A 21,094-nucleotide genomic window follows, 5' to 3' on the forward strand; every position below is an offset into this window, starting at 1 on the left:
CTCCCTGTTATTAGTGTAGTTAAATGACTTAGCACAATTTGATACAAGTTGAAACTGCATAGTCATGTGAATCTCTACGTTCCAATATTATAAGATACTCGAATTTTCTGGTGTTCTGACTGATATGGTGTTGAAACAAAGTAATCTTAGAAAGACAACGGAGATTTATTGGTGTATGTGAAATCATGTCATACTCTAGTTTTTGATATTCTAATAACATACTTTATGAGTCATACTTACTGTTTTGCAACTCATTTGTTACTCACTGGTTAACATCGTTGATTTTAAGCCACACTTTGCTTGAGGGCTAATTAATACTACTGCCACTCGACTTCCCATGACTGAAGTCTCTATGGAGAGATTCGAACCTACAACTCTATAGCTGTACACCAGGTGATCCAACCACTAAACTACCGCTTGCATTGTAAGTCATAAACAAGAGTGTTGTATTTATCAGATCAGTCAGTATAGCCGCTACTCTCTATAAATCAGCATGGGGTACATATTTCTGAGTTATCAGGTAGTCGAAAATGATTAACGGTTAACTGTGCACAAAAGAACTAAACAAACATAACAATGATGACTATTCAGTGGACAATCAATTGTAAATATCTCAATTCTATAAGAGATCGAATACAGTCATATTAGCTTAGGCGTAACACTTCACACTATAAAACCGAGTGAAGATTATTTGAATCCTGTCGTAATCACAAACTCCTTCATAATTACAGGTGCGTTTTGCTGACGAGTGCCATCTATTATGAAAACAAATCCAGGGTTTCTTGTATAATCTGTTCAATCAAATAACACAGTGAGTTATATACATCATTTGAAACACAAATATGTATATATATTAGATTTGTCAATCAAGAAGTTGATGATTTTCTGACAAGAAAATCTACAATAGTAACTGCTATTAAAGTGAAATTGATTGATTGATTGGTTGATTGATTGAAGAAAAAAACTCTATTCTCAAAGGATAATATGGTAATCAATCATAATTGATTTTTTTTTGGCATCTGTGAAACTCAACTATACAAAAAAAGAAAGTACATTTAACGACAATATTCAGTTTGAACGTGGAATTAACGAACTAAAATTTATTCGATTAGATCAGACTGCGTTCTTCTGTATAGTGGACCAAGCGTTTTTAAGTTACTCATATTTAATGATATCAGAACATAAAATCTGTGCTCAATTTAAACGGTTCTAATTTAGGAAAAGGAATAAATTATATCAAAAATACAAAATACCTCAAACAGTACAACTTGTACTATACAGTCAACATATTCTCTAACACAAATTAACATGCTAAACAACAAAAGAAACAGTTAATACAAAAGAGTTCAATATCTAAGACTCAATAAAAATATTCCCAACATGATGGGATCAGGAATCTATCTGCAGGGATTCTAGTAATCTTCTCAAGCAGACAAACAAAGGTTAACAGTCACACACTGAACCATGCCGTGACTTTGAGCTTAGTCAAACACGATCTTCCTGTCAATAGTCTGGTAACATGCAATAGAAAATTAGGTAACAAAAGGTAAGTGTTTAATCAAAATCACATAATAAAAGCTCAGAAGAGGACAACTGAAGAACACAAAGTGTGGTCAAAAGACATTTGAACAAAGGTTAAAATACACGACAGAGAGAAGAAAAAAATAAATGACAGTACTGCCCAACAAAGAAGCTCTAGAGGGATTTTCAACGTTCTCTTTCCGTTACAGTACATGAACATTTTTGAATGGCCATTACATGAAGTGGATTCTTTTTTTTTAAAGAAAAGCGTTTTAGCTTAAAATAGACTATAGTTTTATTGCTTTTCATTAAATGAAGCAAGAAAATATTGTTTCTTAATTATAATAAAGATTTTTAAGTAGTATCTATCATAAGTTCACATAGATAAAGCACTAAATGACCATGATCCTCTAATGTTTAGGGTTCGATTCCAAGTGGAATTGTGTATGTGCACTCCAAATGTGTAGCATATTAGAAAGAACAGATGTTTAGTGTACTCTGGTTTCTATGAGTACTCGAAGTTATGTTAGTCCGCGGCGAAAACACCGCCTAAATATCAAATTAATCATAACTCAACGCTTAATAAATTGATTATATCTTTCTTTACAAGATTAAACTATAATTATTTTGATTTAGTAAAAAATAGATTCATCTCATTTACATAAGATATTTAGTTTGCTTTTACTATTTGAATGTTGACTAGTTAATCTCGACTAGTCAACTGATGGTTAGAGACCCTGAATCACATGGCTCAAAATCGTTTGCAATCGCGCAGGTGTATCCACTGTTTGTGTCCTCACAAATCCTAATCTTCTGAATTCTTCATGTCCCTTTCTTTTTTCTCTTTCCAAATTTATTTCACTCCTTGAATAACACCTTCAAACCCTAATTTTTCCGATTACTGCTTATACTTTTACTACCTCTACCACTATGGGATTTGAATCGACAACTGCATCTCTGTGTTGATGTGGTATGCCAACTGATGTACATACGTACGAAGTCCTACGTTTTCACTGACTGACTGACTGACTGACTGAGTTAATCTCGATGTTTTGATCCTGTATATTTTGTAACTGTTGTGCATTTTAAGGCAGACTTATTATCACCTGACTTATCCGTCAATCGGAATATGAATTAATCAATCTTAGTACTGTGCTAAACCAACGACATTCGACCAGTATGAGCAGCCTAGTGTCCTTATTGGCATTTTATTCTCCTAGCCCCTCCAGTTGAGTCCAGAACACCAATAACAGCTCCCACTATGTGAATCATATATTTCAAACATACTTGGTTTATATACCAGCCAAAAAGATCACATCATGACATAAAATAGGAAATAACATTTATACACGATCAAGCCAAAAAGTAGTTGTGAATGTGGGAGACTGTAATCGATAAACTGAATATAACTTAAGAACAGTCAATAGTACAATAATAATCTATAGGTCAAAATGAAGCTCATAATAAAAGGAATATAGATATACGTAATCCAGTTACCGAACGGTTAAACAATAAGAATATATGTGCATAATATCAGTCCATTAGTGGCTCTCAGATGTTACCCGTAATTTAATCTGTAGTGTCGGTTATTATTGTTAAGCCCATATACCTTATTCTGGCTTTCGGACAGGCCAATCTACTCATTCCACTTTAGTCTTATTTTGACCTTGTTAATTATTCTATTATCAATCTTGACTGTGTTTGTATGAGCGCGTAGGTGGGTGTACACTTCTTATCCCATTACTCATCACATGTCTGTAACTTATTTTTGTGTGCCTATAAATATTGATTAACGCTTGACTAAATGAGAGTTGGTTTACCCGCCATCTCCACTTTGCGTCGTTTCTCTTCTCTATACCATTCGCTTCATATATAAAATATATGTATTCAGAAGTCCATTCTCGTTATTTGACTTATTTAATTCCGTTATTGACTAACGCGATTTAAGTCGATGATTATATACTAGGATAGGCAACATATATATTTCAATAACAATCATTCATACGATCAAATGGGAATCAGACCCCATGCCACTAAAGTGGAGAGCCCATCAACAAACATCGTCCGATCTAATGACGACGAAATAAAAGGCTCCACAAAAAATCTTCATTAGAATATAACAGTAACCCAAACAAAACAAAAACTTTTAAACGAAGTTGTTCTTTGTCTGTACAAAGACAATACTTTTCTCATATGATAGCTGGCTAATATGACTATTGATATTCACAAATACGCACACACTGTATCTGAGTTTGTTTTACATCTTACATTGTAACATAGTTTCATGATTACCATCTCCAGAAATCGAATACATTTACCTCTTGTTTTCAATTGCAAGTATAATTTAAATTTGTATTAGAAGGTAGTTTTACAGCTCTCCAGTCGATATTCTAATATCTAACGACTATAAATATCTTCTAGTTGGTGAGATTAGGAAGAGTGATCATCTAAATAGTGTCTATCACAACTCATGTATTTCGGTACAAATATTTGTTTGATATTTATACAAATTACAAGTGTATGTATTTAGTTTTGAGTCACAAGTCATATGGGAGCTGATAATGCAGTGAGTGATGACTTGGTGGAGTGAACCAATTTATTGTTTTAAGCAAAATAACCCAGTACCTTTGTAGGTTATGAGAATTAGACATTAAATACATCATCTACATATCATCCTTCAATTGTCCTTTACATATTCCACCATCCTCTTAATCGTTTTGTTATTACGATTTCTCCCTGATTGCCTTCTTTTTCTTTTCATTTTGACCTTCTGCTAGTAAGTATTCCACTTCCTATTCTTGCTACATACTACTTATATCTATCCACACTACAGCACTTCTATGCTTCTTAAACTGCACTAGCCTTGCGCGGAGGTTGAACCTGTGACTTCTTTTTTCGGAAATCAATTACTTTGGTCGCCGATCAAGATGAATATCAAAATTTCGCATGATTCTCGCCGATAGTATAGTGAATTAGTAAGCTAGACATCGCGACAATAGTCAGTATTCGATGCACTAATTAAACTGACGAAATCAACATCGTATAAACAATTGACATGGACACCATGGCTACTGAAATTGTCACGAGTATAATAATAGACAAGTCACAACATGAAGTAGTAGCAGTTAATAAAATGTCACAGATACGAGTCTTCAAAACGAACTTAGTGAGCATGGCTGGTAAGTCCATATGTGCGAAAGAATTATATGGAATTAGTCATCATTTGTATGCTGAATGTTCTGAATAATATACAATGTATACATTTAGTGCAGTAGGATTGTCAAACACATATACACAACAATTCATTTACATCTATAAGTGTACATAGGTAGGTAAAGGTTTTGAACTGATTACATGAATAAACAGAAAATAACGAACACTATCACAATTACTCATTTTTACCAAAACAAGAACAACGCCTATGGAAAAAATCTAATGAAATTATATATAGATGTGTCTTACTCTTTCAACAATGACCAAATGGATAGGTCAGCAATCTGAGTCACCACAGTATCAGCATATTACAGGCTGTTGATAAGTTCCTAACACGAAAATGTATACATCCTAGTAATGAGTCAGTGAAATAATCATAAACACTTCACTTGGTATTGTTTACTTGAATCTTCCCATTGTTGTTTAGGTCTGCAATTGATCAGTGTCTTATTGGCATATGTGCTTACTGTGCGTATTGCCTTAATTCACAAGCATTATAAGCAAAGGTGGAGCAAACGGTACTGAGTTCGAGCCGCAGAGTGAACATCAATTTTGGGGTGGAGGAACATCCATCTGACGAGTCCCAAATAGAACAAAGCGTGCGTCCTGGACCCCACTGCTAGCCACTATCCATCTTTGCATATAATCTTAATCAATGACTGAATATCTTAAGCGATATGACTAAAAATTAGTTACAGTGAAACAAATGCATTCACTGAATTGTTTTTAATCTTATCCTAAATCGCAAGTGAGTTATTATTCGATTACTTCTATAATATGAGTGTAACATATGAACGGGATTAACACAGCTGCGATCGTCTCTCAGCCAGTTTATAGTTAATCCGAAAAAAGATTTTGTAGACTGATTATGAAAAAGAAAAGTGATATGAGTGTGTAAACATATTTTACATGATGAATCTACTGTTCTTTGTTAAGTTACTCTGCCTTTAAAACTGACGGAACAGTAAGAAGTCATCCTTGTGGATATCGATTTCTCGTCTTCTCAAACCTTTATAAAGACTCGAATAGGCTTTTTAATTCCCTGGATTGTTCTTAGGGATAGGTATTTAGAGTAAGGATCAGAGTTAGTTTTCATCACGAACTAACACCACCTACAACGCAATAATGTACTGTAACCATATGAATGAATTTCGTGCACAAAAACAAAACGTTACTTTATTAGTTCGTTCAAGAAATATAGCACCACCAAGCTAATGTTTATTTCAAGGTTAAGGGTTAGTGCCGAATAAACGTACGGTGCCTCGAGTCCTTCTATGGTTATCATCTATCCCTATCCCAAATAAAGTTGAATGATTCGAGATGCGATTACCGACCTTATACCGTAGGAAATAACCTTGTTGAAAAACGCCGATTAGTGGGATAACCACTCACGTACAATCAATCAGACAGAACTGAGTATTCGATACGCTTAATATTATCATTTTTAGCCTATGGTAGCAAACAGTAATTTTTCGCTACCATTTTGAGCGATATACAAAAGTACTTCTACCACTCATTATACATGATATTTGAATTTTGCTCAGGAACTCAAAAGTTACACTGTAGACTCTGATTGGCTCGTCACGATACTATACTTTTCTTGCTGTCATTGTTTAAAATCGGTTTTCTTTTTTTTTTTTGAGACTTTTCCTGTATTCTTAACATCTCATTAGTCCGTAACGCCTTTGAAACCTTAAATCACCAACTTCTAGTTTCGGTTATCAGATTGTCTCGATCTCGAACATGTGTTATTTACAATTGTTGCCAAATGTGTATGTAACCATATATCATTATTACAAATTGCATTTAGTGCAATACTTTGAAAACATTTGGTTAACATATATTGATATGAGAAAGATTGGTTGGAAAAAAGAGCAAGTAATCTGTCTACATACATATACAGCACTAAAAAGCAAACAAAAAAAGAGATATATATCCACTCGAAGTTCAACAATTGGTATCTTCACAATTCATATAAAAATACAAAGATAATACTCAGGGAGTTATATGTTTTTTTTTTAAAAAAAAGGTGGAGAACAGGAAGAAAACAGGAAACTCTCCAGATTACAGTCAATAAACAAGTAAACATAGAAAGATATACAGTGTATGTATATACATACTCGACTAAGTAAAACATGAATAGGCCTAACAAACAATTAAATGATTTATGAACTGAAAATCAAGATTTTTTTTTTGGATGATAAACAAAAATAAACTGGAATATAGTTTTTTTTCTCCAAATAAAGAACTATGTTTACATATAAGAAGAAAAAGACGCATTGCAGTCATGTATGATCCATAGATGTCTTTTACTGAACCCGATGGTTTATTCCATGGATTCTCTAAACTTATCCACATCAGCGCTATCTTTTAAATTCAATTGTTCATTAAATGTATTAGTTGAGATTTCATGAGAATCACAAACCACAGTCTCATTATTACCAAGAACACTATCATTATCATCACTATCATGACTATATAAATTAGTTGTTGAACTTCTTTGAATTGCTTCATTCATTCTTTTAAGATTTGATTTAGTTGATAGTAAAGAAGGTGTTGTTTTCGAATTATTTAACAAATCATTTGTATTCTCTATATTTTCTGTTGATAATCCTGTCTTCAATCGTGTACTACGTGCTGGATTAAAATGATTACAATAACAACATCGAAATGCTAAGAATAGGCAGTTGTGTAGTCGAGATGTGACAGTATGGAAAAGGGGAAGGGATGAAAATAAATAAAAAAAGATCATTGTAAAGCATAAATAAGTATATATTAAAAAAATTGTGAATAACGAAATAATAGTGGCCCTAAGATGTAAGGACATAATTTAGTCGGAAAATACCTAGAATTCAGTTAGTTACAAAGTACTTTTTTAGGTAATCAACACAAAAGTGCATATTTTATGAACTGGACTCTGATATTATAAGATTTTTAGATGGCATTGGAGATTTATACCATAAAAAGGGGATTAGAACGGTGGTGTATCTTCTGGGTTGTCAGTCAGTCAGTAACAACGTAGAACTTCGTACGTACGTACATCAGTTCGAGTTGCCAAACCACATTAGCACACAGATGCAGTGGTCGATTCAAATCCCGTAGTAGTAGAGGTAATAAGAGTATAAGCAGTAATCGGGAAGATTAGTGTTTGGAGATGTTATTTAAAGAGTATAGTACAGTGAAATAAATTTGAGGGAAAAAAAGAGACAAGGAGGAATAAGGAGAGCAAAATTTGGGAGAACACAAAGAGTGTATGCACCTGCGCCATTGCAAACGATTTTGAGCCATGTCATTCAGGGTCTCTAACCATCGGTTGTTATCATCTCGCGGTCCCCAACCAGGTAGTCTACACCTACCAACATGACTCAGTTCACTTGTCAGTGACTTCATGGACTTGTGCCATGTTTTGGTTTGGCCGCCCCTAGCTTTCTTCCAACCTACTCCTATACCACTGAACATCGCACGTCGAGGCAGTCGGTCGTTGGGCATACGTAACACATGTCCCAACCATCTCAAATGATGAAGTTTCACTACTTCATCAATTGATTTGCCATTCTTACCTAGTGACCGTTTCCTAACAACTGCATTACTTACTCGATGGTCCCACGATATACGAGCAATATTTCGAAGACACCTATGATCAAATACTAATAACCTACGAATATCCTCTACTCTTACCGGCCATGTTTCACTGCCATAAAGTAGGACGGAACGAACCGCTGCGCAGTAAACACGTCCTTTGTTTGATAGACGGATATCTCGCCTACGCCATAAATGACGCAAGTTGGTAAAAGCTAGTCGAGCCTTCTGTATCCGTGCTGAGATTTCGTCACAGACCAGACCACAAGGGCTGATGAGACTTCCAAGATAAGTGAAGCGATCGACACACTCAACTACTTCACTCCCTATCACTAGTTCGGGTGTCAATGCAACCCAATCCTGAAGCAACATTTTGCATTTCGAGGGAGAGAAGCGCATCCCGAACATGCCTGCATTGCTGCCTAGTGGTCAGAAGACTGCGTTTTGTCAGCGTCCTCACCAAATATGTCATCGGCATACTCTAAGTCAACAAGTGAATCTCCTGATAGAAGTTCAACCCCTGGAAATTCAGATGAGGATAGTGTTATCTCTAAAAGTACGTCGACGACAAAGTTGAACAAGAATGGAGAGAGTGGACAGCCCTGACGAACACCACTTGAGGTAATCAATTCTGATGACAGTTCGCCATAAGCTCTCACTCGACCAGTTGTGTCCGAGTAGAGAGCCTGTATAAGATTAATGTACTTCTTTGGCACTCCTTTCAGTGACAAACACTGCCACAGAACCTTACGATCAACAGAGTCAAATGCTGCCTTAAGGTCGAGAAATACTACCATTGTGGGGCGTCTGAATGTGTGTCTATGTTCTAGGACCTGACGTCGTGTGAATATCTGATCTATACAACCACGTCCAGGTCGAAAACCAGCCTGATTTTCTCTAGTCTGCTCTTCACGAGCTTTGGTTAGGCGTCGAAGTATTATTGAAGCTAATATTTTAGATACTATATTAGTCAAACTGATTCCTCTGTGATTGTCACAAGAGGGCTTTTGTCCTTTCTTAAAAACTGGCACAATCAGTGAGTGAGACCAGTCAGATGGGATTACGTCCAGTTCCCAAATTCTACCTAAGACCTCAGTTAATCTCACTGCTAATACTGGACCACCATCCTTAAAAATCTCAGGAGTAAACCTGTCAGGGCCTGCTGCTCTCCCTCGCTTCAGATTTCCTATGGCTTTTTCAACTTCGTAAAGAGACGGAGGACCTATATTAACTTGCCATTCAGGTTGACTGGAGATCGTGGGAAACCGAAGTGTGGCTGAAGGCCAGTTGAACTGATCCCTGAAGTGTTCTGCCCATCGATCCAATCTCCTGGATTGAGAATGTATAATATGTCCATCTTTCTCTGAGATTTTTTCGCTAACAGTCGGTTTCCTAATACCGGTTTCCTTAACAAGTCTGAACAATTGTCTGCTATTACCTATTGCCGCTACCTTTTCCATCTCTCTTGCTTTCGCTACCCACCACTGTTCACGATCATTGCGTAGACTTCTTGTCAGCTTGCGTTTAAGCTGACTCCGCTCTTCGTTATGTTCAGAGCCAGGTGGAACGACTTTCCGAGCATCTATCAGTGAGATAGATGCTGCTGGGATCCAGTGTTGCTCCCTAACCTTACGGGTTACCTTACTGACAGATATCACTGCTGTTTCCACAGCTTTTCGGATGTCATTCCATGCTGCCTCAGGGTGGGCATCACATACATGGCTGCGTAACTGTTTTCCTTTTACTACTTAAACTGCATTTGCTTTTTTTCTATTTTCCTCTTCTATATGTAAGAATCCTACTTCTAAATCTCGACACCTACTACTTATATCTGCCCGTATACGCAGCACACATCACATTGATTGTATTAGTAAACAACATCATTCATCAACAGCGTAAACTTCATAGTAAAGTGATATAATGAAATTTCCCCACAAATGACTACTAATATCTTTTACGTTTGAAATGAAGTTCCAAGTTAGTTGTCAATAGTGGTGCTAATGATATTTACAAATTGACATTGTTCTTTTACTCAATGATTGATAATAGGTTGAATTTAAATGTTTACTAATTAATATATAACATGGACTAGTTCAGTGGTTGAAGCCATCGACTTTTGACCAATGGAATGTAGGTTTGCAAACTGTTTCGGTTATTTTCATCTATGAATCCAGTAGATATTCTTATCCCTACCCTAAACACAGTCAAAGCCAATCCATGATGTAAACTGTCTTTAAATCATGTGATCTACACCGCCTTATCATTCTAATAATAATAATCATTCTCTTGGTAGTGACTTTGAAAGTAAATTAAGGATTCCTAGTAGGAAACCGCGACTAGTTGTTGGGATATTCAGGAAAATATCCCAAAAATTATCCTGTTAAGCCTAATGCCATCCTTGGACATGAAATGGTATCATCTTATTGGTCAATATTTATTTAACGTGTCATTTTCCTGTTGGCCAATATTGTACAATGTTATTTCCTATTTTATGGTACGTTGTGGTCTGCTTGATTGATATATAAACAGAGTATGTTTGAAATATAATGATTCATAACTCAGAGGCTGTGACTTGCGTTCTGGACTCAACTGGCTGAGCTAGACAGGGGAGCGGGGCCAATCAGAACCCTAGGCTGTTCTACATGTTTGCGCGTCTTTGGTCCGATCAATAATTCGTTACCCCTTAATCTGCAGTTTTCACGTTATAACACTAGTAGAGTATAACTATGTCCATAATGAAACAGTTATCAACAGTAGGATTGAATGATGATTGTGCAATATTCTGAACTCAGTTAATTTAGAAATACGGAACATTCTATAATGTATTGGTAGTTTAAATGTAATGTGCACGATGAGAGGTCTTATTTTCCATCTCCGGCCAAATGGTACGTCCATAATGAGGTGCCTTAATTTTGAGATAAAACATTATTTTACAGGTTTTCAATGTTGATTAGTTTGTGATTTACGCTACCTTCGTATGATTAAATCAGGTAATACTACATGTTTTAAGATGGTAGTACAATCTAAATCGTTACTTACATGAATTAGGATTCGAAATAATTGGTGAAAAGCTGATCTTTGGTTACTTTGGGTTTATTTAATTACATTTTATAGATAGGCAAGCGTGTTCTCTATTTTTTTTAAATTAGTTCCTACTTCCACATAAAATTACATTGGTTTCCTTTAATAATCAAGCATAAGTTCAGCTGATTATTCATCATCTATCGCTTTACAACTATTCTATCTTAACAGTACCAGATCAAAGAAATGTCAAAAAATTAACAGTATTTGATAGAGAACAAAATGGTTTTCAACACTTCATAAAAAAACTATATTATTTGAATTGTTAATAAACTAACCTAAATATTCAAATTCTTCCTGTAGTGCCATTCCATTGTGTGATGAACATTCATTACAAATTAGTGCAAATCGTTTATCTGGACCATCACCAACTAATGCATCTAAAACTTTATCAATAATTGAACGTTCTCTAGGTAAAAGTGGTCGTAATAACCGCGGTTTTTTAGAATACAATGTTTGATTACTCCCGACCATAGGGGTACTCGACTGTGCAGTTAAACTTGAACCTATTTAAAAAAAAGTCATTGAATTGCAATGAATTATATACAATCTCGTTTATTGTATCTGATTATTTTTGTATTAATAGTTTGTAATATAAGCATGTTATTTCATTACATACTCTATAATTGTTGGGAATGTGAAATCGGTAAATCAATATCGATTTAAGGTGAATTTAAGGTCAACTTTTAATACATTTCCACTATGCTACTTCATGGACTATTAATGTATTTTTACTATGATTTGTGTTCAGTGATGATTACTGATTAATACAAACGTAGTTTTATTCCCCATTTTTTTGGAACCTTCATCATAACGTCTTCCTCTCAAGACTTCTCTTTTCTCTATTTCATCACGAAGAGGTGAACCATCATAGAAGTGTTGTGTATTAGACTTCCATCCTGATTAGGTTTGAGCAGCTGAGGAGTATCCCAGACCGCACACAAACTCAATTATTTGTGTGGCACGTATATATTTCAGTGCCTCCTTGGTACCAATGTTTATGTGCTTAAATAAACAAATAAACAAAAATCGTCGATTATACCCAGTTTGCATAGATCTTGTTCCGTATAACGGAATCAGTCCAACCATTTTACTTCAGTCCATAACAACAACAATAGGAATGGAGATAAAAATTGATCATTAAACTGATTATATTGAATGAATGAAAACCACTATGGATCCAGTCAATGAAATCAAGGACAGAAATTATTAAAATTGAAATATATATGTCACTAACTCGAACCAAATACAGTTCAAAATGTATTGTAGATGGGGATCTGAATTTATGGGATTACATTATCAATTCAATGATTGTTGATTTGACCCGACCGAAATTCGTCAAATTCTATCTTAAAATTGATCTAAATGGGAAGTACAAACTAACTCTATCAATTATCCTATGTGACCACAAGTATTTTTATACAATTATTTACTGGACTTTCAAGAATTATTTTTCATCATGAGGCCCAGATACTGAACGTTGATTCGACTAGCCTTAGTTTACAAAATTGATAATTTCGAAACCATGCGTTGACAGTTCAGTCATTCACAATCAATATAGAGCCTGGTACAAAAATGCATCAGCCCAAGCTAGCTATAGCATTTGATTTTCCGTTAGTAGATTTCAAGTGCTAATTTCGTTTAGGAATTGGAGTAGGATTGCTATATCTCACAATAGCAGTATGACTCAATCCCGAGTGTATTGGGATGAAATTGGTAAACCAACTATAATGACTCGTAATGATTGATAGACAACAGTCATAAATAGGATAGATGAAAAGTCTCACTGTTTATCCAACCAAAATGGGGTGTTACGCTGACTAGCAATTTTGTCTGCAAGAACTATCTATCTAAATATGTGGTGCGAAAATCCTTGATCAATTAGGGCTAAATAAAATGAAATTACACTTCTGTCAAACGGAAACAATAAAATTATATCATGCTAAAGACGAAAATATTATCAGTTAGTCAGTTAGTTATACGGAGTGTAGAATCTGACATGTGTGCATCGGATTAAGTTGGCATACTACATTAACACGTCCAGATAGTTATTTTAACACAAGTCCCAAAGTAGTGGTAGTAGTAGAAGGCTAGGAATAGAAAATGAAAAAACGTGTACGAGTTCGAGACAAAGAATCTAAAAGATGACAAGGAGAATGCATCTGTACCATCGAGAGAAATCAGCAGACATATCACAAAAAATCTCCAAACCATGGTTACCATAACCAAGCTGACCCCGATATTGAGATAGTGGAGAAGATATATAGCTCAGGTGGATGATTTTGGTGGAGTTTCGTTCTCTGAGCTGGGTGGTTTGGTCGTGGAGCATTCATTGTTCTTCTGAACGACATCATCAGCACAAACTTCAGATAGAAGTGAAGTGTTCGAATTTCTCCATGTGCGTTTCACAGCTTGTTCTGTGCACCTCGATGTTGATTGGTTCCTATTGACCTTAAATTCATCATTCTTTACTTCTTTGTTTTGGTTGTGTCTCCCATTGGTTTGATTTTTGTCCCTATATTTGTGCATGATTTTCCTGATTGGTTGATGAATTGGATTGATTCCAATATGTTTGTTGATTGCTGATTGACCTGAGTGCTAGGCTTCGAAAAATCCTCTGGTGTTTTTAGAGTTTCCTCTGTCTAAGATTTCTACATTTTTTCAGTCGAATGAGTGTCCGTAGTTGTCCACGTTTATTGATATAAGTGAAGAGATATCATGGCGTTTGACTGCTAATTGGTGTTCATGTAGGTGAAGGTGAAGGGGGCATCCGCTTCGTCCGATGTAGTGTTTTTCGCAGTTAGCACAATTTATTTTGTAGATGATGTTTGATTTGTTTTCCTTTGTTATTTCATCCTTTGGTTTGCATAGGATTGATTGTAGTGGCTTTGTCGGTTTGTGTGCCACACCTATCCCGAAGGTTTTCAGCAGTCTCGTTGCGGTTTCTGACATTCCTTGTATGTATGGTAGGGTGATCCTTTTGTTGATTTTTGTGCTTGACTTGGGTTCTGATGCTGCGTGCGGTTGGTGTTTTTTTGATGAAGTTGATTGGGTAGCCGTTCTTTTGAAATACGTCTTTCAGGTATTTCTCTTCATTTTTTCGTGCTGCCAGTGTGCTGCAGTGTGTCTTCACCCTCTTGAACAAAGTGTGTACGCAGTTGATTTTGTGAGCTCTTGGGTTGTTGCTGTTGTAGTTGAGAATTTGATCTGTATGGGTCGGTTTCTTATATACTTGAGTTTCCAGTTTTCCTGTGTCGGTTCTAGTGATCAATATATCCAAGAATGCTAGTTGGTTGTTTGACTCCTGTTCCATTGTGAACTTGATGTCATTGAAAACGTTGGTCAGTTTGTAAGTGTTTTCCAGTTCATTCTTTTTGACGATGACGAAGGTGTCGTCTACATAGCGAATCCAAATTTTTGGCTTGATCACTGGTAATATAGTGGCTTCTAGTCTTTGCATCACTGTCTCTGCGATCAGTCCTGATATTGGTGATCCCATTGGTGTCCCTTTCGTTTGTTCGTAGATTTTGTTGTTGAATTGAAAATATGTTGTTAGGCATAAATCGATGAGTTCCAGTAGACTTTGAATTTGAAGCTTCGTGTATTTAGTGAGATTTGTGTCGTTGTTGAGCAGCAGGGATATAGTTTCTCTTGCTAACTTTGGTTCAATTGAGGTGAATAGTGCTGTTACGTCGAAGGATATCATGAGTTCGTCGTTGTTGATTTGAATATCCTTAATTCGGTCTAGGAATTGTGTTGGGGATTTGATGGAGTGGTTGGTTGAACCTACTAGATGTCTTAGTATTCGTGAAATTTCTTTTGAAAAGTTGTACGTTGGCGTTCCGGGGAGTGCTACAATTGGACGTAGTAGGATGTTTGGTTTGTGTATTTTGGGTCTGCCGTAGAATCGGGGAGTACTGGTCCACTGGATTTCATTCTCCATTGGTATTGTTTTGTTATTTCTCCTGCTTTGACTAGCTTGTTTAAAGTCTTTGAGATTTGGTTGTCTAATTTTTTTACGGGATTTGTATCCATCAGTTTGTATGTGCTCTTATCTTCAAGCAGTTCTTCGGCTTTGTTGACATATTCTTCTTTGTCCATGACGCACCACTACTGTGGTGCCACAGACTGATGGATACAAATCCCGTAAAAAATTAGACAACCAAATCTCAAAGACTTTAAACAAGCTAGTCAAAGCAGGAGAAATAACAAAACAATACCAATGGAGAATGAAATCCAGTGGACCAGTACTCCCCGATTCTACGGCAGACCCAAAATACACAAACCAAACATCCTACTACGTCCAATTGTAGCACTCCCCGGAACGCCAACGTACAACTTGTCAAAAGAAATTTCACGAATACTAAGACATCTAGTAGGTTCAACCAACCACTCCATCAAATCCCCAACACAATTCCTAGACCGAATTAAGGATATTCAAATCAACAACGACGAACTCATGATATCCTTCGACGTAACAGCACTATTCACCTCAATTGAACCAAAGTTAGCAAGAGAAACTATATCCCTGCTGCTCAACAACGACACAAATCTCACTAAATACACGAAGCTTCAAATTCAAAGTCTACTGGAACTCATCGATTTATGCCTAACAACATATTTTCAATTCAACAACAAAATCTACGAACAAACGAAAGGGACACCAATGGGATCACCAATATCAGGACTGATCGCAGAGACAGTGATGCAAAGACTAGAAGCCACTATATTACCAGTGATCAAGCCAAAAATTTGGATTCGCTATGTAGACGACACCTTCGTCATCGTCAAAAAGAATGAACTGGAAAACACTTACAAACTGACCAACGTTTTCAATGACATCAAGTTCACAATGGAACAGGAGTCAAACAACAAACTAGCATTCTTGGATATATTGATCACTAGAACCGACACAGGAAAACTGGAAACTCAAGTATATAAGAAACCGACCCATACAGATCAAATTCTCAACTACAACAGCAACAACCCAAGAGCTCACAAAATCAACTGCGTACACACTTTGTTCAAGAGGGTGAAGACACACTGCAGCACACTGGCAGCACGAAAATGAAGAGAAATACCTGAAAGACGTATTTCAAAAGAACGGCTACCCAATCAACTTCATCAAAAACACCAACCGCACGCAGCATCAGAACCCAAGTCAAGCACAAAAATCAACAAAAGGATCACCCTACCATACATACAAGGAATGTCAGAAACCGCAACGAGACTGCTGAAAACCTTCGGGATAGGTGTGGCACACAAACCGACAAAGCCACTACAATCAATCCTATGCAAACCAAAGGATGAAATAACAAAGGAAAACAAATCAAACGTCATCTACAAAATAAATTGTGCTAACTGCGAAAAACACTACATCGGACGAAGCGGACGCCCCCTTCACCTTCACCTACATGAACACCAATTAGCAGTCAAACGCCATGATATCTCTTCACTTATATCAATAAACGTGGACAACTACGGACACTCATTCGACTGAAAAAATGTAGAAATCTTAGACAGAGGAAACTCTAAAAACACCAGAGGATTTTTCGAAGCCTAGCACTCAGGTCAATCAGCAATCAACAAACATATTGGAATCAATCCAATTCATCAACCAATCAGGAAAATCATGCACAAATATAGGGACAAAAATCAAACCAATGGGAGACACAACCAAAACAAAGAAGTAAAGAATGATGAATTTAAGGTCAATAGGAACCAATCAACATCGAGGTGCACAGAACAAGCTGTGAAACGCACATGGAGAAATTCGAACACTTCACTTCTATCTGAAGTTTGTGCTGATGATGTCGTTCAGAAGAACGATGAATGCTCCACGACCAAACCACCCAGCTAAGAGAACGAAACTCCACCAAAATGTCCACGTTCAGGCAGTTTGCACGTGTTACCGTGGCTCAGTCCAGTTGCCAACCACTTCACGAAATGGTGGTACGTCTCGGTCTGGCTACTTTTAGATTCCTCCCAGACTACTAAATCGGACAACATTGCTCGTTGAGGTAAGTTATGGTTGTGGATACGTAACACATCTCTCAAACACCTTTGTTGATGGAAATTCACTACATAGTATGCTATGTCTAACCTCAGCATCGATTCCAAAATACACGAACGGTGCTTTGAAGACACTTACGACCGAATACGAGTAATCTATGAATATCCCCTTGTCTTAATGGCTATGTTTCACACCCGTAAAGTAGAACGGAGCAAACTGCTTGGTAGTTAACTCATCTTTTTTGATTGGGGGACATACATCTCACCTACGCAACAAGTCACACAAGCCTCCGAAAGGCAACCGAGCTTTCTGAATTTTTGCCCGGATTTCGTCAAACTATGTTACTTAAACTGATGTAAAGTATACTTAACCTTTTATATAAAATTCCACATCTGTACTAGGCCATGAGCAGTATCTAGTGTCAAAGATCAGAATGAACCTTTTGTCAACAACCATTCTAAAAACCTTATAGGTAGATTTCTTGGTCAAATATGAAACTGGACAGTTAAACAAAAAAATTACATTTCCGACAAAGACAGACAAAAACAAAACAATACTGTCACCATTTTAAACCATAATTGTTTTATCCGTTAATGTCTTTTGAATTTTAGTCTTTGCACTTAACAATGATTCCAGGTTGCATACATTTTAGAGGTTATCTCTTGATCGTTTGGGATTATATCCAGTTGAACACTACTTCATAACACTATATACTTGTTACTACACTTTGAAAATATGACAATCAGCTGCTCAATACCAGTATCCGATTCGACATAGACAACCAAAGTCAAAAGAAAGGTAATAGGCAGTTATCTCTAGGCGTATAAACACTTGTAAAGGAATTCGTGGTGAGACTAGTTTATGAACGAACCAATCAGATTAAAAATAGCAGGTTTTGGATTTCGGCGCAAAACTCGTTCTCATTTAAATACCATTTTGGCATTATAGCTGTCAGCTCGTGATGAAAACATTAAATATTATTCCCAAACCCAACGTACAACGGTGAATCCTAATCCTAATTCCTCACATAATTCTATAACCCTTACTTAACCGTAGTAGACAGGTGGACATTTTAAGGTCATTTTAGCGCTGCCCAAAGGTCGTCCATAAATTATAGTCTCACGGAATTCGTATGCAAATACATAAAAAAATGTTCTGAAATGTTACGGAAATGAGAAAAATCCATATCATTTATTGTCTTGTAGTTTTGTGTACGAGAACTTAAAATATATAGAAACGAAAAATTATCGGATACAAAATTAATCAACCTGCAAGCTTCAGCTTGAAAGTAGTATTCCTACCTAACAATCCTGGAGTTAAATGTTTATCCCCCGAATTATTTCTACGGCGTACTTCAGAATGTGGAGTAACGAGGTTAATCATCGACCCGAAAACCGGTTTGGGGGTCTTCTTTTCCTGCTTAGCAGAAATGACAATACACGTTCTCTTACCTCAACAGCTATAGAAGCAAATGTTAATGGATCAAAACGTTTGAGGATTTGTTGGGCCTTGTTGAACGTCTCCTTTTCCATCACCTCTTCTAACTTGCATTAAAAATAAATACATCTATCAGAACGCACCAATTTCTGTTTATCAGCTCGGAGCTTTTTTAGTTTTTCATCTACAAATAAATTTAGGAAACACCACAACACTAACTCGTCTTATTTACGCGTCTAGTGAACATAATCCGAAAGATATACTTCAGGAAATATACACTAAAGAGTTATTCAGCTTTAAATATGAGTACCAAAAAGGATATACAGCAAATATCATAGATATCACCACCTTTCCAGCTACTGTACTTGGCCAGTAGTAGTAATAAACTGTTATAAAACTCAAGCCAAAGAATATGAATGAGTAGAAAATAAGTCGGAAAACGAATTGTTTTTCTGAGTCTATACTGTTAGACCGATCACTTTCCAGTTCCAAAATTTCCTAATCACTGATAACTAAATGTCAAAAAACTTACATCATCAATGTCCTCTAGTTGATCAACAATGGACTTTTTGGACCCCTAAAATATTACATATATATATTATTTCATGAAACCTTGAAGATCCAAAACAGGTATTTCTTAGCCCAGCTCATGGGACGACAGCACGATCATGACCTTGACGAGGTTTGACAGAGGCGCTGTCCAAATCTCAAACGTTCAGTCTTCAGTGATACAAATGGTAGGTTGGTGGACCTGTGTTAATCCTTACAGTTTGTTTTTCAATGGAGGTCTAGCTTATCCTTGAAAATATTCACTGATAAGACCGAGATCACTTTTCGGGTAAGGCATTTCAGTCGTTGACCACTCCATGAGAAAAACGAAACCTCCCCGTGTACATTAAGTCGTGGTTCTGAACCTTCTTGCTATGACCTCGAAGATTAGTCCTGAAAGGAGTAAGAAGATGAAACAATTTTATACCCGGATCGTAATTAAAAGTATCACTTACTTACTTACTTACGCTTGTTACTCCTCTTGAAGGAGCATAGGCCGCTCACCAGCATTCTCCATCCAACCTCGTCCTGGGCAATCCTTTCCAGCACCTTCAAGTCGTTATTTATCCTTTCCATATCTGATTTTATTTTCCGACGTAATGTGTTCTTTGGCCTTCCTCTTTTCCGCTTCTCTTCAGGATCCCAAGTTAGTGCTTGTCTCGTAATGCAGTTTGGTGATTTTCATAATGTATGTCCTATCGATTTCCATCGTCTTTTACTAATTTGCTCTTCAGTTGGAAACTGATTTGTTCGCTCCCACAGAAGGCTGTTGCTGATGGTATCCGGTCAATGGATGCTGAGTATCTTGCGTAAACAGCTATTTATAAATACTTGCACCTTCTTGATGGTGGTTGTTGTCGTTCTCCAAGTTTCAGCTCCATACAGCAGAACTGCCTTGACGTTCGTATTGAAGATTCTCACTTTGATATTGGTTGAAAGTTGTTTTGAGTTCCATATGTTCTTCAATTGTAGGAATGTGACCCTTGCTTTGCCAATCCTCACCTTTACGTCTGCATCTGAACCTCCTTGTTGATCGATGATGCTTCCCAGGTACGTGAAGGATTCTACATCTTCCAGAGTTTCGCCATCAAGAGTGATTGGATTGCTGTTCTCCGTGTTGTATTTGAGGACCTTGGTTTTCCCCTTGTGTATGTTGAGGCCTACTGATGCAGAGACTGCTGCTACACTGGCTGTCTTTATCTGCATTTGTTCATGCGTGTGAGATAGGAGGGCTAGGTCATCTGCGAACTCCAAATCGTCCAGTTGATTCTGATCTGTCCATTGTATTCTATGTTTTCCCTCAGATGTTGAGGTCTTCATAATGGAGTCGATCACCAGAAGAAAGAGGAAGGGAGAGAGTAAACAGCCTTGTCTGACTCCTGTCCTTACTTGGAATGCGTCTGTCAGCTGTCCTCCATGCACGACCTTGCACTGTATTTCGTCGTATGAGTTCCTGATAATATTGGCAATCTTCTCAGGAACTCCGTAGTGTCGAAGAATTTCCCATAACGTCCTCTTATCTACGCTACCAGATGCCTTTCCATAATCAATGAAGTTGATGTACAGTGACGAGTTCCACTCAACTGATTGTCCGTAGTGTCGCAATTTGGTCTGTGCACGACCGATCCTTACGGAATCCAACTTGTTGATCTCGAAGTTGGGCGTCTACTGCGTCTTTCATCCTGTTCAGCAGCACTCTGA

The 21,094-nt window shown here is 36.8% G+C and overlaps 1 protein-coding gene across 2 annotated transcripts; it reads right to left on the reverse strand.

Moving 5' to 3' along the window:
* Window positions 1–6,147: 6,147 nt before the first annotated feature.
* MS3_00005911 (uncharacterized protein) lies at window positions 6,148–19,563 on the reverse strand. Of its 2 annotated transcripts, none has more exons than XM_051214005.1 (9): window positions 19,457–19,563; window positions 19,377–19,421; window positions 19,155–19,342; window positions 19,064–19,122; window positions 18,988–19,028; window positions 18,859–18,951; window positions 18,709–18,823; window positions 11,673–11,900; window positions 6,148–7,407 (listed from the first exon to the last, which is right to left on the reverse strand). In XM_051214005.1, exons 1-9 carry the CDS (start codon window positions 19,493–19,495, stop codon window positions 7,061–7,063), a joined length of 1,155 nt encoding a protein of 384 aa, XP_051070029.1. In that variant the 5' UTR covers window positions 19,496–19,563; the 3' UTR covers window positions 6,148–7,060. The 2 variants fall into 2 exon arrangements, with proteins under 2 accessions (XP_051070029.1, XP_051070030.1); XM_051214006.1 differs by having other exon boundaries at window positions 18,709–18,826.
* Between the last annotated feature and the right edge of the window lie 1,531 nt (window positions 19,564–21,094).

Source organism: Schistosoma haematobium, chromosome 3 (assembly GCF_000699445.3).
Source record: "Schistosoma haematobium chromosome 3, whole genome shotgun sequence".
In the NCBI taxonomy this organism is placed as follows: Eukaryota; Metazoa; Platyhelminthes; class Trematoda; order Strigeidida; family Schistosomatidae; genus Schistosoma; species Schistosoma haematobium.